The sequence below is a fragment of the Schistocerca americana genome, chromosome 4, assembly GCF_021461395.2.
Source record: "Schistocerca americana isolate TAMUIC-IGC-003095 chromosome 4, iqSchAmer2.1, whole genome shotgun sequence".
NCBI lineage: Eukaryota > Metazoa > Arthropoda > Insecta > Orthoptera > Acrididae > Schistocerca > Schistocerca americana.
Window position 1 is genome coordinate 644,761,928 of NC_060122.1, and position 20,093 is coordinate 644,782,020.

Here is a 20,093-nt window from a genome sequence, read left to right on the forward strand (position 1 = left end):
AGACGAACACAAGCGAACAAGCTTGCGCCGACAGTTCCCCAGTGTGCACTACCATTCGCTCGTGTCTGTGTACAACTGTTTACTGTAAAGGGAACAGAAGATAACACGAGATAACGAGCAAAGTCTATGAACTCTGTGTTATTACTCTTTGCCGCTAATAACCGGTAGTTCCAGCCACGATGCAGAACTTTGATATTGAAAGAGACTTATTTTGCATGGCGAGAGCATTGTTTTTGATGAAGAATGCAAAACTGCATAGTAAAAGAGGAATTTAAATGTATGAATTTGTATGTAAGCCTGAAACGTGTGATTGGAAAGGAAATTTAAAAGCAGAATACCAATTATCGACGACCAACGGAACCCGAAGAAAGACTAGCATATATTACTCTCTGGTTATTTGCAGCTGTAGGCAATTACGTTAGTGGGGTTGGGTTGCTTTGCGGGAGGAGACCAGACAGCGAGGCCATCGGTCTTATCGGATTAGGAAAGGAAGGCGGCCGTGCCATTTCGAAGGAACCATCCCGGCATTTGCCTGGAGCGATTTTGGGAAATCACGGAAAACCTAAATCAAGATGGCCGGACACGGGATTGAACCGTCGTCCTCTCGAATGCGAGTCCAGTGTGCTAGCCACTGCGTTACGTTAGTGATTGTTTCACATTCCATTAGCTGCTATATCTGAGACAGTTGCTGTTGTCCGCAGTGACACATGCGAAGCACTTCAAGGATTTTATTAAACTATGTATAAGGAAGATAATGTCAGTAACATACGACTGATGAAACGTGAAATATACTACGACCTGACACGTAGGCTACTTGATAAAATCTCCTGTATTATTTTTTAGAGGGCAGGTAGCGTGATTCCGGATAAACCATTTTCATGATCAAAAACCTCTAATCTCATAGTGGTACATGAGCCACATAACTTCAGAATATCATGAACGTAAACAACGAGAATGTTCAATTCTTTCTTGTACTTTTAATATTAATCGTCTTAATCGATACTTTAGAGAGCATTTGTTTACTTTCAATGAAATGTATTGCTACGTTCGTTTTGAATAAAAAGAAATACATAGCTTGAGCTTATTTACTCATTTCCCTGCTGATGTAAGCATCTCATGAATTTGCCGGCCGTGTGGCCGTGCGGTTCTAGGCGCTACAGTCTGCAACCGAGCGACCGCTACGGTCGCAGATTCGAATCCTGCCTCGGGCATGGATGTGCGTGATGTCCTTAGGTTAGTTAGGTTTACTTAGTTCTAAGTTCTAGGCGACTGATGACCTCAGAAGTTAAGTCGCATAGTGCTCAGAGCCACCTCATGAATTTTTCGTCCTTCTCACATCTCCAGCTGGACTTTTGAGTGCTTCGGCAATTTTCTACCAATCACGTTTCCTTTCCTTCGACATTTGTGCTGTGTATATCTTGGATCACAGAAGCGCCTATAGTATCTACACTGACGGAAAAAAATGCAACACCCTCAAGGACTGTGTTCAGCTGCACGAGAGTATAATAAGTGCACACTGAGGGACTGCAGCGCTAGTGATCCATTTTTTAACTCACCGGCGATTACGATGGCGCTCCTGTCTTTGCACCCTCTGTCTTGACTCTGCAAGCATTGGACGAGCAGCGGTGGTCGAGCGAATATCATTACGGGACGAAATACGGGCACATGCTGAAGCTCATGTTGCATCAGGAACCATTGGCAACCCTCTCCTTACAACAGGATTAAGATAATGAGTGCTTCTAGCCACGCTACAACTGACACGACGACACCGCCGACCATGGCTACTCTAGTGTCGTGAAAGAGTTAACTGGAGACAGGACTGTCTTCAGTTTTGAGACTAGGTTCTGTCTGTATGTGACTCATGGGCGCACACGTGTATGGGGTAGAAGTGGTGAGCTGCCTATTCCGGGGTGCATTCGCATACGATACGCAGGTCCCATCCCAGGCACCATGGTGTGGGGAGCCATCAGTTACAACTCTCGGTCCCACTTGACGATTCTGCAGGGTAAAGTAACCATTGCCCGCTACGTTGCACATGCTGTTATCGCAATGCTACTGCCATTTCATATCCTCACGAATGTGATGTGCTATTTCAGTAGGACAGTGCACCTCCACGTACAGCTGCTGCCGCCGGCCGCGGTGGTCTAGCGGTTCTAGGCGCTCAGTCCGGAACCGCGCGACTGCTACGGTCGCAGGTTCGAATCCTGCCTCGGGCATGGATGTGTGTGGTGTTCTTAGGTTAGGTAGGTTAAAGTAGTTCTAAGTTCTAGGGGACTAATGGCCACAGATGTTAAGTCCCATAGTGCTCAGAGCCATGTGAACCATTTGAACAGCTGCTGCCGCGAAACGTCCTCTCCTTCGAGTGTAACAACATACCCTTGCCTGAAGGATCAACAGATCTCTCGCCACTTGATCACTTACCGGACATGATGAAGTGGGAAGTTACTCGGTCTCCAGGGCCCGCAAGAACCATTACCGAACTGCAACAAATGGCGCAAGACACGTGGGAAAATTTATAGCAGTATGCCATTAGGCACCCTTATGATCGTTTGCATGCGAGAATACACTGAAGCTCCAAAGAAACTGTTATAGACATATAGACATATATTCAAATACAGAGATATGTAAACCGGCAGAATACGGCGCTGCGGTCGGCATCGCCTATATGAGACAACAAGTATCTGACGCAGTTTTTGATCGGTTACTGTCGCTACAATGGCAGTTATCAAGATTAAAATGTGTTTGAACGTGATGTTATTGTCAGCGCACGAGCGATGGACACACCATCTCCGAATAGCGATGAAATGGGGATTTTCCTGTCCGACCATTTCACGAGTGTACTGTGAATATCAGGATGACAGTACAACGTCAAATCTCCGACATCGCTGCGGCATGTAAAAGATCCTGCAAGAACGGGGCCAAAGACGACTGAAGAGAGTCGTTTAACGTGATAGAAGTGCAACCTTTCCGCAAACTGCTGCAGATTTCAGCGCTGGGCCATCAACAAGTGTCAGCACGCGAACCATTCGGCGAAACTTCATCGATATGGGCTTTCGCAGCCGAAGGCTCACTCATGTACGCTTGATGATTACACGACAGAAAGCTTTACTCCTTGCCTAGGCTCGTCAACACCGACATTGCACTGTTGATGACTGAAAACATGTCACCTGGTGTGACGAGTCTCGTTTCAAATTGTACCGAGCGGATCGACATGTACGGGTGTGGAGAAAACCTCATGAATCCATGGACCCTGCATGTTAGCAGGGAACTGCCCAAGCTGGTGGAGGCTCTGTAGTGTGGGGTGTGTGCACTTGTGATATAGAACCCCTGATACGTCTAGATGTGATTCTGACAGGTGACACGTACGTCAGCATCCTGTCTGATCATCTGCAGCCATTCATGTCCATTGTGCATTCCGTCGGACTTGGGCAATTCCAGCAGGACAATTCGACAACCCACACACCCAGAATTGCTACAGAGTGACTCCAGAAACACTTTTCTTAGTTTAAACGATTCTGCTTGCTTTCAAACTCCCCAGACATGAACATTATTGAGCGAATCAGGGATGCCTTGCAAGGTGCTGTTCAGAAGAGATCTCCACCACCTCGTACTCTTACGGATTTATAGACAGCCGTGGAGGTTTCATGGTGTCAATTCCGTCCAGCACTACTTCAGACATTAGTCGAGTCCACGCCAAGTCGTGCTGCGGCACTTCTGCTTGCTCGCGGGGCGTAGACGACATTAGAAAGGTGTACCAGTTGTTTTGGCTCTTCAGCGCATGTGTCTACGTTTCCGCCAGAGGAGGTAGAGTGTGTCCTGATTCGACTCTTTGTGTACCTTTTACTGTGACATGTTTAGATTTGCCATATACTCCTACAATGATGAACTACTTGTGGCCTAATTTGTCACTAAAATGATCTTGTCCTTGAAGGAGTTGAATTTTTTTCCTGGCAGTGTACATTCTTCTACCAGCAACGAGGTATTCTCTTCAGCCTACTCCATCGCTCAACCAGCACATGTCAATAACAACAAAAGTGGACAAGATAGCAGGCGAAAGCTTTCTTTACTGCTAGCGCATAATCAGAGAGGGGACGAACTTTCTTTGATGGCTCGCTAAAAGACCGACAACCAGCGGAACAGACCGAACAATAGCGAAAGCGAATCGAGTATGACCGAATGTACACTGACGAAAAAAAGTTCGCAACACCAATAATGAGTTTTTCGACATATACGAACGAAACTTGTTAGGTGTGTTTGTACATCTGAGAGATGATGTCTACTCAGATTTCGTGCCAGTCGCATAACAGTGGCAACAGTAGTGCCTCTATGAGCATGAAAATCAGATTTGCTTTAAATGTACTCTGTAACGGTTGTGAGCACTAGTTACGTTTCAAAAAAATGGTTCAAATGGCTCTGAGCACTATGGGACTCAACATCTTAGGTCATAAGTCCCCTAGAACTTAGAACTACTTAAACCTAACTAGCCTAAGGACATCACACACACCCATGCCCGAGGCAGGATTCGAACCTGCGACCGTAGCAGTCCCGCGGTTCAGGACTGCAGCGCCAGAACCGCGAGACCGCCGCGGCCGGCAGTTACGTTTCAGATTGGACGTTAATCAAGAACGCCTTTAAGGCGACAAAGACGCAGTTATTAACACTTAACCGAGTTTGAACGATGTTGTGTAATAGGGCTACGAGAAGCTGGATGTTACTTCGGCGATATTGCAGGAAAACTTGGCACGAATGTACATGATTGCTGGCAGCGGTGGTCACGAGAGAGTACCGTCGCAGGAAGACTGGGCTCCAGAATGCCACGAGGCACCACTGTGAGGGAAGACCCTCGTGTTCGGCTTATGGCTCTGGCGCATGGTACTGGATCTGCAGTAGCAGCAGATGGCACCACAGGATAGCTCCGAGCCAGACACACTTAACGTGCATTCCACTGACACCAAACCATTGTCATTTGCATCTTCAATGGTGTCAAGCGTGAGCTCATTGGCGGGCAAGATGGAGGTCTGTAGTGTTTTATGATGAAAGCTGGTTCCTCGTCGGTGCAGTGATAGCCCTGTGTTGGTTGAGGTCTGCAACCAACCTGTCTGCATGCTACACACACTGGAGCTACACACTGGAGTTATGGTCTGGGGTGTGGCTTAGCTCTGAGCACTATGGGACTCAACTGCTGAGGTCATTAGTCCCCTAGAACTTAGAACTAGTTAAACCTAACTAACCTAAGGACATCACAAACATCCATGCCCGAGGCAGGATTCGAACCTGCGACCGTAGCGGTCTTGCGGTTCCAGACTGCAGAGCCTTTAACCGCACGGCCACTTCAGCCGGCTGGTCTGGGGTGTGATTTCGTATGACAGCAGGAGCACTCATGTGGTGAACTCACGCATCCTGACAGCAAATTTGTGCGTCATTCAGGTCGCTCGACCTGTTGTGCTGCCAATCGTGAGTAGCATTTCAGGGGATTTGCTCCAACGGGATAACGCCCGCCCAAATACCACGTTGTACTCAACACGCTCTACAGAGTATCGACATGTTGCTTTGGTCTGCTCCATCACCAGATCTGTCTCCAGTCGAGCCTATATGGGACACAACTCCAGCAGCTTCCACAGATAGCATTAACCGTCCCTATATAGACCGGCCAATTGCAACAGGTATGGAACTCATCCCACAAACTGACACCAGCAATTCTTATAACTGAATGTATGCATGCATGCTTGAATTCAACATTTGTTGGTTACGCCACTAATTAATGTACCAGCATTTCAGAATTGCAGTGTTATCACTTAAATTTGTTACCTAGACAAATTTTTTCGCGAAAATTGATTCTAGATTAATTATTTTTGGTATTGCGATTTTTTTTACGTCCAGAGAGAATTCTCATTCTCTGATGCCCACTCGGTTCTGTTCGCTCTACATCTACATTATTAATCTGAAGTTCACAATTAAATGCTTGGCAAAGGGTTCATGAAACCGCCTTCAAGTTATTTCTCTACCGTTCCACTCTCGAGCGGCGTGCGGAAAAACAGAACACGGAAATCTTTCTGTTGGAGTTCTGACTTCTTTTATTTTGTTGGATGATCATTCCTTCCTACGTGAGTGGGCGTCAACAAAGTATTTTCACACTCTGAGGAGAAAGTTAGTGATTGAAATTTCATGAGAAGATCCAGCCACAACGAAAAATGCCTTTATTTTAATGATTGCCATTGGTATAAACAAGGCTTCACATCAACCAAGTAGCATCTGATTTAGTGACGCTAGTGTTGACCGCCTCCACTACGCCAACCCCACAGCTGAGCGTGAAGGAACAATTACTTTGGTGTGCCAGTTAGGCATGAACCGTGACGAAATGTCGCGGTTGGTTCTCTGCGTGTCCTCCTTGTCTGTAGCGCGTTCGTTTTGAAATTCCCGCTTCGCGCTCTGTTGTTGCCTTATCATAGCCACAGGGGCTTTGCCGTGTTTGCGAGAGGGCGTTGGTCTGGAGCAGGAACTCTAATTGCGGGGGTCTGGGAGCGTACAGGAGGCCACGCTGTTTTGTTGATGTTTGTCGTGACTCGTGTCAGGTGTGATGCATCGTTAAAGCCGTGATAGCAGCCAATGTTACTGTCTTCGTCGCAGGTGGATCCAAGTGGATGAGGGCTGGTCGTCCATTGAAACTCCTATCCTACGGGTGTCGTCGGACTTATAGTAAGACAATGAGTTTCCTTTACTTTACGTCTATGGTCACAAACTTTTTCTTAACAGATTGCCGGTTTCGGTCTATAATGACCATTATCAGAACTGTTTCATAAAAACAAAGTCCTAATGGCTTGTTTTAAACAGTAGTGCTACTGACAACATGACTCGTGCATATGATGTTATTTATATATATTTGACGATGCTTGTGCTGGTTCTGCATTTAACATTTGACGATGCCACTAAGGCTGCAGTACATTAGGACTTTATTTTTATGAAATAGATCTGATGATGGTCATTATAGACCGAAACCGGTAATCTGTTGACAAAAAGTTTGTGACCATAGACGTAAAGTAAAGGAAACTTATTCCATATACGGGTCACCGTTTTATTTGCGACAATGTCGCAGCTTGTGATTAAAGTAAGACGTTTTGACCATTATTTCGAGTTATTTGCAAGCAACTGTGCATTCCGGCGTCTACGGTAATTCGGTGAAGATGATTTGTTCCGTCATTATGTAAATGACTGAACAAGGAGCAGTTTATTTAATGTTCACCGTATGCTCGTGTCCTGCGTGTGCTGTTTGCGAGTGTAAACTTGACTCTCATCTTTGTCTGCTGATTTTGAGCGCATCATCAAATACTGGATCGACGTAGTGACTTTCAATTAATTAGCTAGATTCTTCCTGTTCCCCGTCACGACGCGTGTTAAATGGCAAAGTAGAATTGTAGATCTTTACTTGCTACCTCATTTGCGTGGCTTCACTAACAGAGCCTAACCTGTTAACTAATAAAGGCTTGGCCGGCCGAAGTGGCCGTGCGGTTAAAGGCGCTGCAGTCTGGAACCGCAAGACCGCTACGGTCGCAGGTTCGAATCCTGCCTCGGGCATGGATGTTTTTGATGTCCTTAGGTTAGTTAGGTTTAACTAGTTCTAAGTTCTAGGGGACTAATGACCTCAGCAGTTGAGTCCCATAGTGCTCAGAGCCATTTGAACCAATAAAGGCTTGTGGTAAACAAAGGTATTTAAGTATATTGTTTTAAAATATTATCTGAAATGTGTCAATGATTTATGTTGCGCTAGTTGATCCTGGGGTATGAACGGATGTGCTGGCACGTCTGCCGTGTAAGGGAATCCTGCTAGTTTTGATTACCTTCTGACCAGGGTCCTTCCTCGATGCTTGTCTTTAGATACGCCGCTAAACTGGTTAGCGCATGTTGTGGCTATTTTCAATTAATCACTGCTCAATAGCCCAACACAGTTTGTCGGCTGTCAGAAGCCGTGCATGTGTTATTTATTCCTTTGCTCTAGTCTATCTATAAGCATGTTGTTTAAATGCTGCTTGGAATCCGGCTCTGTCTCTCATCAAAAAACAGAGGGACAGAATTAGTGCTACCTCACCTGTTGATTAATAGTAACTATCGATATTTCTGATGTTGGTTATCTTTGTTTGTGTTGACACTTGTTCTGTGTGTGGTGTCTTCCTTGTTTCTCCTCTGTGAACCGAGGTATTAAATTTGGTTGCACATTCCTTCTTCCTTGCATTTGTGCCTTGAGAATGGCAGGGTGTGCTCCTGTCGAAATATCGGCGGTGTTCGACGACATCACCCGGCAGCAAACCCGTAAGTTATTTGAACAGTCAATTCGCCGGGAAAAGTTACGGTCTCACATTGTTTACCTCTACGGGGAGGAAATGTATAGTTGCCTGCGGAGACGCCGGCCGCGGTGGTGTCGCGGTTCTAGGCGCTCAGTCCGGAACCGCGCGACTGCTACGGTCGCAGGTTCGAATCCTGCCGCGGGCATGGATGTGCGTGATGTCCTTAGGTTAGTTAGGTTTAAGTAGTTCTAAGTTCTAGGGGACAGATGACCACAGATGTTAAGTCCCATAGTGCTCAGAGCCATTTGAACCTGCGGAGACTGGATAAACTTCGCAGCAGTAGAGTAAGGTTGGAATGTGCATTATCGTTTTTATAGAAGTGTCGAAATCATAGTGTGGTTCCAACGTTTGCTAAGGTTGTGCATCATATTAATTCTTCTGCCGCCAATCGCATCAAGCAACGTGCTGGTTTAGCTCTTGTTCGTGAAAGGATCCACTATAATCACCGTCAATTAGATTTTGTTTCTAAGGAATTATTTCAGCTTCATTTAATGATGGCGTCAAATGTTTCTGAATTTTCTTGGGATTGGGTGGATGGCGCCTCTTGGTCGCAGTCGGACTGGGAATTTCAATCTGTAACTGCTCGTCATTCGGCGAAGTTTGAACGTTTCCTTGGCTCAGTGTCTAACTCTAATTCTCGACGTTCTGTGATCAATCTCACGGAGAAAACGTTTGACGACGCAGCTTTGTCTGTGCTGGGGAAAGGTTTGAACTTCGCACCGACGCCTAAGAGTTTGCCAGTCGTTGATTTTATTAGTTATATCGAACAGGCTGTTTATAAACTACCTTCCGAGGCTGCGGAGGAGGTTAGGAGCGAAGCTTGTCGTGTGTTGACCGGGGCCCGTCCACCCAAGTGTAACATTACAGCAGCTGAGGCGGCTGCTTTACGTTCACTTAGAATGGATCCTGATATTGTTATTTTACCTGCGGACAAGGGAAACGCCACCGTTTTGTTGAACAAGCACGATTACATTCAAAAGATGCAGTGTCTACTTTCTGATTCGGCGTATCGCAAAATCGGTGCTGACCCTATTAAGAGTGTTGAGAGAAAGACAAATAACCTCCTGAAGAAAAGTTCTTTGTCACAGGAGACTATCAAGAGTCTTAATTCTTACTGTGCTGTACCACCTAGATTATATGGCCTCTCTAAGGTCCATAAAGAGGCTGTCCCGTTGAGGCCTATTGTTTCTAATATTGGTGCTCCGACATATCGTGTAGCTAAACATCTTGTTAGTTTGTTGAGCCCACTAGTAGGTACGTGTGGAACACCACGTTAAGAACTCTGCAGATTTCTTACGTCGATTGCAGGGATTGCGTTTGAATGACTCTGATATTTTAGTCAGTTTTGATGTGGTTTCTCTTTTCACTCGCGTTCCTCTCTCTGATTCGTTGCAGCTAATTGAGATTAAGTTTGGTGTCGAGTTAACAAATTTGTTTCGACATGTGCTGACTTCCACTTACTTTTTATTCAATGGTCAGTACTACGAACAGACTGATGGAGTTGCAATGGGAAGCCCGTTGTCACCTATTGTGGCCAATTTGTTTATGGAGGACTTTGAGGACCGTGCTTTGGAGTCAGCGACCTTGAAACCTGCGCGTTTTTTCAGATATGTAGACGATACTTTTGTTGTTTGGCCTCATGGTAGTGAGAATTTAAACCGGTTTTTGGAACATCTGAATTAAATCCACCCGAATGTTCAGTTCACTATGGAGGTGGAAAAGAATGGATGCCTTCCATTCCTTGATGTGTTGGTCAAAAGGAAGACCGATGGTACGTTGGGACATTCTGTTTATAGGAAGCCTACCCACACTGATTTGTATCTGCGAGCTGATAGTTGTCACCATCCAGCTCAGCGTCAAGGAGTACTTCGCACCTTGGTTCACAGGGCCCACGTTATCTCAGACCCTGAAAGTTTGGCAGCTGAGCTATCACATCTCGAAGTCACCTTTCGTCAGAATGGTTACAGTGAGAGGCAGATCAAACGTGCGCTGCGTCATCAGCCTTCTGTGCAACGGGTGAGTGACGATAGCAACGAAGTGGCACCTAAGTCTACGGCCTTCTTGCCTTACGCAGGAAGCATTTCCAACAGGATTGGCCATATTTTGCAGATATATGGTGTGAAATGTGTTTTTCGACCACCTTGGTTTGCGTAAGGCTGGGGTCTATCGTATTCCTTGCAGTTGTGGCATGTCATAAGCTTGCTAATTATTTTCTCTTTACATGAAGTGTGCCTGCCTTGATGTTATAAGTGACTGTTTCATAACCAGTTCCTTAACGCGCCTACGCGCATATGTATATTTATGGGAGAACTAGTGTTTTCCCCTGTTGAACTTTAACTAAAGTGCAGAAAACTGAATCAGGTGTATATTATTTTTCTAGTGCTATTATCTGTCAAGTGTGGCATTTTCTTGGTCTGCTATCAAGTGTTACAATAAATGAAAATTGCAGTGAAGTGATGCGCTATTTTAGTTGTTCCCGTGGTTTCATATCTCCGCTCTGGTTAATCTAAACTCAAAATATTTGTTTAAATAGTGGAGGGAGGTGAGTGTGTCCCAGACGGGTGACTCACATGTCCCAGAGTTCTTCAGCGGAGGGCTGTTCGCAGCCGAGCCCCCGCAGCGTGTCGACCAGCGAGCTGTGGTAGTCGCGCAGCAGTTGGCGGCCGTGCTGCGCGCGCATCTCTGGCGTGGTGCACACGTACAGCAGGTTGCTGATGTCCAGCGCGGGCGACGCGTACCGCGCTATCTGGAAGTCGATCAGGCACACCTGCAACAGGTCGCCACCCAAGTCAGTTCAGAGACATTCAGGAGAACCAAGATTCAAAAGAATAAAAGACATTAGCTCGTAATAGTGCACACTGAAAATTTGTGCAGAACCGGAATTCGAATTCAGATCTCCTGTTTACTAGGCAGATGTGCTGACCGCTAGATCCAAATTCTCAACTTACACCTCATACTACTGATGCAGTGCCCCTGCTCATGAGCCTCGTTACTCGCGGCATCTCGCCGATTCCCGCAAGAGTTGGTGCTTGGTGCGCATCTGCACTGGAGGGATCACTGGCCTTCATCAACTTAGTTGTGTATGTGGTGTCTGTTCTTTCGGGCAGAGAGAATTTGGGTCTGTTGGGAGGCTTGCAAGGGTAGTCCACGCGACTGTGGTGGCCACTGTGTCTGGAAGCCCTAGCGGTCAATGCATCTGCCTAGTAAGCCGCAGACCCGGGTTCGAATCTCAGCCTGGCACAAATATTCAACTTGCCCCGTGGATATAAATCAAAGCTCACTGGCAGCTAATGTCTTTAATTACTTTGTGTCTTGATTCATAGTGGCTGCAGGATCAAAATGGGGCCTGACGAGTCCGAAAGTACAGATGTCACATATGTTCAGGTGTGTCATTGCACTGTGCATATCGACTGAAATTGCTCAGGATTGTAATACAAGGCTTTGTAAGCTATCAGGTGGTGCATGAGCCAAGTTGGATCCTGGAATTCTCACTATGTCACAAGATATCAACTAACGCAACTAGCTTTCATACTTTGCTACAAAATTACAACTTGTCTAACTTTTTTTTTTTTTTAGCCCACCCGGTTGGCCGTGCGGTCTAACGCACGGCTTTACGGACGGGAAGGAGCGCCTGGTCCCCGGCACGAATCCGCCCGGCAGATTTGTGTCGAGGTCCGGTGAACCGGCCAATCTGTGGATGGTTTTTAGGCGGTTTTCCATCTGCCTCGGCGAATGCGGGCTGGTTCCCGTTATTCCGCCTCAGTTACACTATATCGGCCATTGCTGTGCAAACAAGTTCTCCACGTGCGCGTACGCCACCATTACACTACCGCGCAAACATAGTGGTTACACTCGTCTGGTGTGAGACGTTCCCTGGGGGGGGGGGAGGGGGGGAGGTGGGTCCACTGAGGGTCGAACCGCACAATAATCCTGGGTTCGGTGTGGTGCGGTGGAGGAGTGAAGTGGACTGCGGTAGTCGTCTTGGGGTTATGGACCACTGCGGCTGCGACGGGGACGGAGCCTCTCCGTCGTTTCTAGGTCCCCGGTTAACATACAATACAATACTTTCTTTTAATGTACATGGTGTTCCAAAAAGATTCTCTGAAATACATTTTGAATTTGTACGGATATGAAATGGAACGATCAGATATATTCAGTCGTAGATACAATAGATGACAGATGCGGTCCATTGATGCGATACTAGGAAAAAGCGATCAGTCAACAAAGGAGATTGCTTATAAAACCCTCACGTGACCCACACTAGAATATTGCATACTACTTAGAATTGACAGTGGATTTTGAAGCTACACAAGGGCGGCACGTGTGGTGAAAGATTTGTTGGGCCAATGGAAGAGCGCCAAGGGATGCTGAAAAACCAGAACTGACAGATGTTTCAAGATAGATGTCAGCTGTCCAAGGAAAGTTTGCTTACAACTTTCCAGAAACCAGTATTAAGTGAGGTATCCAGGAATGCTCTGCAAGGCCCTTCGTATCACGCCCGTAGGGATAACAAAAACAAGATTAGATTAACTGCAGCACTTACGGAGGTATTTAAGTAATGATTCATGCTGATGGAATGGGAAGAAACCCTAACAGTGGCAGAACAGGATGTACCCTCTGCCATTCACTTCACAGTGGTTTTCAGAGAGGAGGTTTACTGCAAATGTAGAAGCTAACAGGAAAAGAGGTCTCACAAACGTATGTATTACGGGCCGAAACGTAGGCCAGATCGTAACTCAAATAAGCGTGTTTTTGCAATCTAGACAACTTATAAAGTGCACTGCATAAAAGGACGACATGCTGCTGAGAAATACATTTATTTAGCTGAAAAAATTATACATTTGAAGATGAATTCGTCCAGATATCTGAGAGCGCTAATGTGCACGTTCCTGGGACACAGGAGGCCAGCCACCTCACAATGGCAAACTAGAACATCGCTTAGAGCATCAGTGTGGGGTTCTTGTGTGGAACTGTCACTGGCTTTTGGAGCACTTTCGGACATCGCTTGGTGTGCGCGCGTAGCTAGAGGGTGGCACTTGTGGCTGCTAATCAGAGGGAGCAAGGCAGGCTGGGCGTCCTCACTTTACTGTAGTAGGTGTGGTATCAGCAGAATAAGCAATAATTATTTTCGAAATAAACCTTTGTGCAGTTTTGTTGGAGAACGCGCACTAGAGAGAAAATCAAAGTGCGAAAGCTTAGACCTATTCTAAAGCAGACAGAGGCGAAAAGCATATAGCGAGAAGGTCAGACGCAAGCCAAGCCGCCTGTAAACGCACGGTTGCCATGGTAACTGGTACGTCACTGCTGGGAACATGAGAGGTGATGCAGGCTGCTTTAGCTGTGCTGCCGTGCGCCTCTAGGCTACGGGAGGCCAGTTGCTGTAGTGCCGCCTCTGTAGGTTTCTCTTGTTCCTGCGTGCAGTGGTACGGATGATGCCCAACCGTATACAAGTACTAATGTAATGCTTTTAAATGAGGACATCATTACTTCCTTGTAGGAGTTTTCGTTCTCAAGGAGATGTGAAACTGAAGGACATGAGATTTTGAAGAAAGGACGCCCAATACCGGCGTTACACCTTAAGAAAAAGAAGTTCGAAACACGTGCATTCCGGCTTCATGGTATAAGCAGCACAAGTGGTTATGTGCTAGTCCTACCAAAGGAAACTTATTCTGCTGGCCATGTTTGCTCTTAAGCACTGTATATTCCCATGAAAGTTTCAACGATCTGAAGAATATGTCTAGAGGTTTATCACAGCATGCTTCTTCTAAAGATCATCTAAGTAGTTTTATTTCATTTAAAGATCTATGAAAACAAGTGTTTAGTATTTCAGAGCTACTTAACGAACATTACAAACCAATGAAAATCGGACGCAGAAATGAAGTGAAAACTAACAGAGAGATCATGAAAATTTTAATTGGTGCCACATATCTTTTGTGCAATCAGAACTACCATTCAGAGGTCTCAATCCCAGAAATTTCAGAACTATTTTTAAACTTGGTCTAAACAGAAAAGAAGATCTGAAAGCACACTGGAAGAAAATTGGCTATTTCCGCGATTTTTAGAAAACCATACGGAATGAACTGGTTGAATGTATAAATGAGTGTCTGTGAAAAGATACATTCAGGTTTGGATAGAACCTAATTTTATGCTTGCATTGTGGACGAAGTAACAGGAGTTCTGTGCAAGTCACAGTGCTTTGTTTTTATGAGGCTGATGGACTGTAACGCGACATTGAAGAACATTTTCTTGGTTTTCATGCTGTTGAGATCTGCTGCTGCTTCATTCACTGAGCTGTGGCCTGTTTCAGAATTATGATATAAAGAACAAACTGCTGGCCCAAACCTATGATAGTGCTTCTGTTCTGGGAGCAGAATTAAATGGCCTTCTAGGTAAGGTCCATGAAATTGCCTCCGAAGCTCTTTTTACTCACTGTTATGCACACTTTTATATTTAGTTTTACAGCATAGCTGTTCCTACATAAAACCAGTACCTTCTTCGCGCTTCAGGGTATTCCTGCTTTTCCCACCTGTCTTCCAAACGCACAGCCATTGTGGACAGTACTGTTGGAAAATACATTTCTTCCAACAGTAAACTGAAATGGAACTGTAACGCCAGAATAATATACGCCATTCTCGAAAACTGTCCGGAGCTAATTGAGATTTTAAATGAAATAATTGGCAGGCCAGACTCTAGTGCAACGAGTACGGGAGAAGCCTGTACTTTCAAAAATAGCCTCCTAGAGTTTGTTTTTCTTCCTTTCTGTTTTTGAAAGCATATTTTTAGACTACTTTTGAACATTATTCAGAAAAAAATTATGCACAGTTTTGTAATAGTGCTGTCTCAGAATGCATAGGTCACACGAAAAACTTCAGAAATGAAGCTAAATTGATTGACATTTTTAAATTCCATGAGATGCTCGACTAATTCTAACCTAATGCTTCTGAGAACAGAGCTGAAATGATGGGTGAATTCGTTGGCAATCCATTGATGTCAAAATACAAACAGGTGCTCTTCGACGCACTGGATAATGTTGTAACACAAGTAGAAACAACATTTTCACATGGGGATAAACCGCTCCTACTTAAATCAGGCGACACTGCTTAGTTCGACAATTATGTTCAGCTTGTCCCCGTAGACTGACTGGGTGCATTCATTAACTACGTCTACAGGGTAATGCGTGCGCAGTCCTTAAGTCGCTCGCAGTTGCGTGTAAAACTAGGAACTGTATTGTCCTGCCACCATAAATATTCTACTCTGTTAGTTTGGGAGACATAATAAGATAATGACTGAGAATGAAATGGATTAAATTCTTCCAGAAGCTTTCAAACTATTTTGTGTAATTGCTACCGTCCTTTCAACAAGTGCTTCAGTTAACAGGAGTTTTTCTTGTCTAAAGGGGGATAGGGTGTCAAACGGACCGACTTCGAGAAGAAGAGGCACCACAGGACATTTCAATTTGCACTGTCTATACTTTTACAAATAAATTCATAAAAATGGTTCAAATGGCTCTGAGCACTATGGGACTCAACATCTGTGGTCATCAGTCCCCTAGAACTTAGAACTACTTAAACCTAACTAACCTAAGGACATCACACACATCCATGGCCCGAGACAGGATTCGAACCTGCGACCGTAGCGGTCACGCGGTTCCAGACTGACGCGCCTAGAACAGCACGGCCACACCGGCCGGCAAATTCATAAAACTTTGTCAGCATGACCAGGAAGGATTCAGGATTCACACTCATAGCAGTGGAAGTTCAAAAATACGAAAAAATAAAATTTTTTAAATGTGAAATATCATGATTTTTTTCACTTACCGTTGGCTGCATTTGTTGCTATAGGTACACTTTTCTTCATAAGTAAGAGAGATTCTTCGATGAATTTTGCACAGCTTACAAACCATACTTACAGGTGTATGAAACTCTAGAATTTATTTAATCTATGGAAAAATGAATGGGCTTTTACATTTTAAACTTCGTGTTTAGAGAAAACTCGAATTTTATAGTTAATTATCTCAATTTTTCCCACAGTTTTTAACAGATTTGGGAGTTTCATACACCTGTAAGTATGGTTTGTAAGCTGTGCAAAATTCATCGAAGAATCTCTCTTACTTATGAAGAAAAGTGTACCTGCAGCAACAAATGCAGCCAATACCAAGTGAAAAAAATGATGAAATTTCACATGTAAGAAAATTTGTATTGTTATGTTTTTGAACTTCCTCTGCTATGAGTGTGAATCCTGATTCCTTCCTGGTCATGCTAACAAAGTTTTATGAATTTATTTGTAAAATTATAGACAGTGTAAATTAAAATGTCCTGTGGTGCCTCTCCTGCTCCAAGTCGGCCCGTTTCACGTCCTACCCCCCCCCCCCCCCCCTTTTAACGCGTAAAAAAGTATTTGACCAACAGCATGGTCCAGGGTTGCTAATTAGTTCTTGCTTGTACCTCAACTCAAAAACCAGTACTGCGAATACTTGAAAGCTGAGACACATGGTATGGCGATGTCATCGAAAGATTCGCGAAGAAGACAGAACGTCGAGTTAACTTGTTTTGCACGTAACAATGCTCAGAAGCCCAATTTACCAGTTCGTTTGTACATAAAGCTGAGTGTCCTTATTATTATTATTATTATTATTATTATCCGTAGTAGCAGCCGTTGTCGTCGTCCTTTTAGGAGTAACTCTAGTAGTGATGGTGGTGGTCGTACATTAAAAGGGAAAGAAAGGAGGTTTTCCAATATGTTTCCTGGCCTCTCCAGAGTTTAGGCCTATAATCCGCCACTGGTGGCGAGACACCCTCTCGACGTGCTTGCAGCGTGGGTCGTGCGTGAAAGTGCGTATGCAGCGGAACAGCTGAGGGGGGCTATCGATCTGCCACGTGGCCTGCGGATGGCAGCGCATTCAGCCTTCTGCCGCGCTTTTACGTGTAAGGAACGTCCGCAGTTGGCAGTGACTAGAAGGACCTACACTCGCGCAGACTACCCCTCACAGATCACCTGTTGAATAAACACGGCCTGTTGTTTCTCCTGTCGGCTGTCCAGTTTCTATCTGGAGTCGGTCCAATAATCTGACTGCGACAAGCATCAATTATAACTCTACTTTTGGCTTTTTCGCTCTGTTTGCTAATTCTGTATCAATGTATCATGTGAGAGTCTATGCTGCCAGTGAAGTGTACGAATCCTAAACGCAGGAAGCATCTTAGATATATCCGATGTGGCCAAAAGTCTTTGAAAAAGACTCTGGAAACATGTCTCTGGACTCCCAAAGGGTATACATTTTAAAACAATGATGTAGCCCAGATTCGACGACACTTAAATAAAATGAAATGAGGTAATTTATTTAGTGAATAAATTATTAATGGCAAAATTTAAATAATGATTGTTACATGTTCTCGGTTTTAGTTTTACTTACTTTCATATTCCATGAATCATCTGCGCGATAAACCGTAATGATGTGGAACGAATTATTTTACATTTCCCTCGCAAATTAATTCGCAAATATGGCTACATAAGGTTTTCTCTAAAAAAAATACACAGATACGAGTTAGCAATTCCTGCCCACTACTTTTTACACATTACAACAATAGAATTTCTTCTACGGAATAAAACAAGTTGTCAAGGAGAAACTTTTTCAGTTTGTTTTCAAATTTTGATATGCTGTCTGTCAAACATTTGTTCTGGGTTGGCGCATAAGTTCGTAGCGCTTTTCCATAAGTTTAATAAACACAGTAGATACACGTAACAGAGACTTTAGCCATCAATAATTTTCGACGCACTGGATTTTCCAACCCAACAAATGGTTCAAATGCCTCTGAGCACTATAGGACATAAAATCTGAGGTCATCAGTCCCCTAGAACTTATTCCAACTGTCTGACAGCGCTACGGTAACTTTTCGATTTCGCGACTGTAGAAATCACGTGGTATTGAGGCAAAGAACTCGTCGGGCAATGTTCGGAGTCCATTTTGATTCGGAAAGGAGGTTCCTTGAAGGTTACACACTGGACTCTCATTCGGGAGGACGACGGTGCAATCTCGCGTCCTGCCGTCCCTAAATCGCTCCAGGCAAATGCCTGGATGGTTCCTTTGAAAGGGCACGCCCGACTTCCTTCCCCGTCCTTCCCTAATCCGACGAAACCGATGACCTCGCTGTTTGCTCTCTTTCCCCAAACAACCCCAACCCCCTTGAAGGTTATTCTACAGGGTGCGGAAGAAGTGGAAATCTGAGGGTGCAATATTAGGTGAATAAGGTGGGTGGGCAAAGACTTTCCAACCCAACAAGTGGTTCAAATGGCTGTGAGCACTATGAGACATAACATCTGAGGTCATCAGTCTCCTAGAACTTAGAACTACTTAAACCTAACTATACAAAGGACGTCACACACATCCATGTCCGAGGCAGGATTCGAACCTGCGACCGCAGCAGTCGCGGGTTTCCAGACTGAAACGCCTAGAACCACTCGGCCGCACGGGCCGGCTCCAACCCAACACCTGTATGGTGTTTTTAGTCAGTTTAGCAGAATGCGGGCGGGCGTTACCGTGCAGAGGCATCACGTCGAATTGTCTTCTTGGTCGTTGTTCTTGGACAGCGTCTGGAATACTTCGCAGTTGTTGACAATAAACGTCAGCAGTGATCATTACATCTTGGGGAAGTAATTCGTGGTAAACATATTGAGACTATTCCACCGGCCGGCAGGAGTGGCCGTGCGGTTCTAGGCGCTACAGTCTGGAACCGAGCGACCGCTACGGTCGCAGGTTCGAAGCCTGCCTCGGACATGGATGTGTGTGATGTCCTTAGGTTAGTTAGGTTTAATTAGTTCTAAGTTCTAGGCGACTGATGACCTCAGAAGTTAAGTCGCATAGTGCTCAGAGCCATTTGAACCATTTGAACTATTCCACCAAATGCATAACATTACCTTTTGTGGGTGCACACAGGTCATTGTACGGGGAAACGCTGCTTTGTTTTGGCTCAACTATTCCTTTTATTTCACACTATTTATCGTTACCAGTACCGATACGGGGTATGAATGGTCGGTGTTCCTCACGAGCCAATTGGTGACGAGCAAGTAGGTTTTTCTGGTTTCAGCTTACAGCGTGCGCTACGCATACTTCCCATTCTTGAACCTTCCACATTGCATGAAAATGTTGCACCATGGTGGAAAGATCACAGTTCATCATATTTACCAATTCCCGGCAGTCGGATCATTGTGGATTACTGCGTTTAAACGGTCTTCATCAAACCCCGAAGGTCTTCCTGAAGGTGGAGAGACACTAATGTCAAAAGGTTCCTCTTTGAGACGAGAAAACCATTCTCTTGCCGTGGTCCGTCCAGTGGCATTATCCCCATACAAGACCCAAACGTTTCCGGTTGCCTGCGCTGCTGTCGCACCTGTATTGAATTCAAACAGAAGGATACGTCGGAGTTGTTCATATTTCTCCACTTGACGCAGCGTCACTCACTATCTCCAAATAACAAGACAACGGTGTGTAAACACAAATAGCAATAGTGAACTAAAAATAAAAAATGACAATAGATAAATAAACCCATTATGTGCACCAATCTAATATCACTGGATAAGTTATCAACAATTTTAGTCACACCATTGTACAGCCCTTTTTATGCTGAAGACAACCTTAATGTGGAGTAATCAATGTCATTTTTCCTTTTGGTGTTGTAATTGTGTATCATGGTAGCTTTTCAACTCTCGTCGCAAGAGTGAGACAGAAATTCGATTATGGTATTCTTGTGGAGGTATTTA

General features: G+C 44.8%; 1 protein-coding gene across 1 annotated transcript in view; it reads right to left on the minus strand.

Moving 5' to 3' along the window:
- LOC124613117 overlaps positions 1-20,093 on the minus strand; it is a 319,714-nt gene that overhangs the window by 10,511 nt on the left and 289,110 nt on the right. Inside the window, exon 5 of the mRNA XM_047141728.1 lies at positions 10,910-11,106. Coding sequence (XP_046997684.1) covers positions 10,910-11,106 — 197 coding nt within the window. The remainder of the gene's footprint in view (positions 1-10,909; positions 11,107-20,093) is intronic.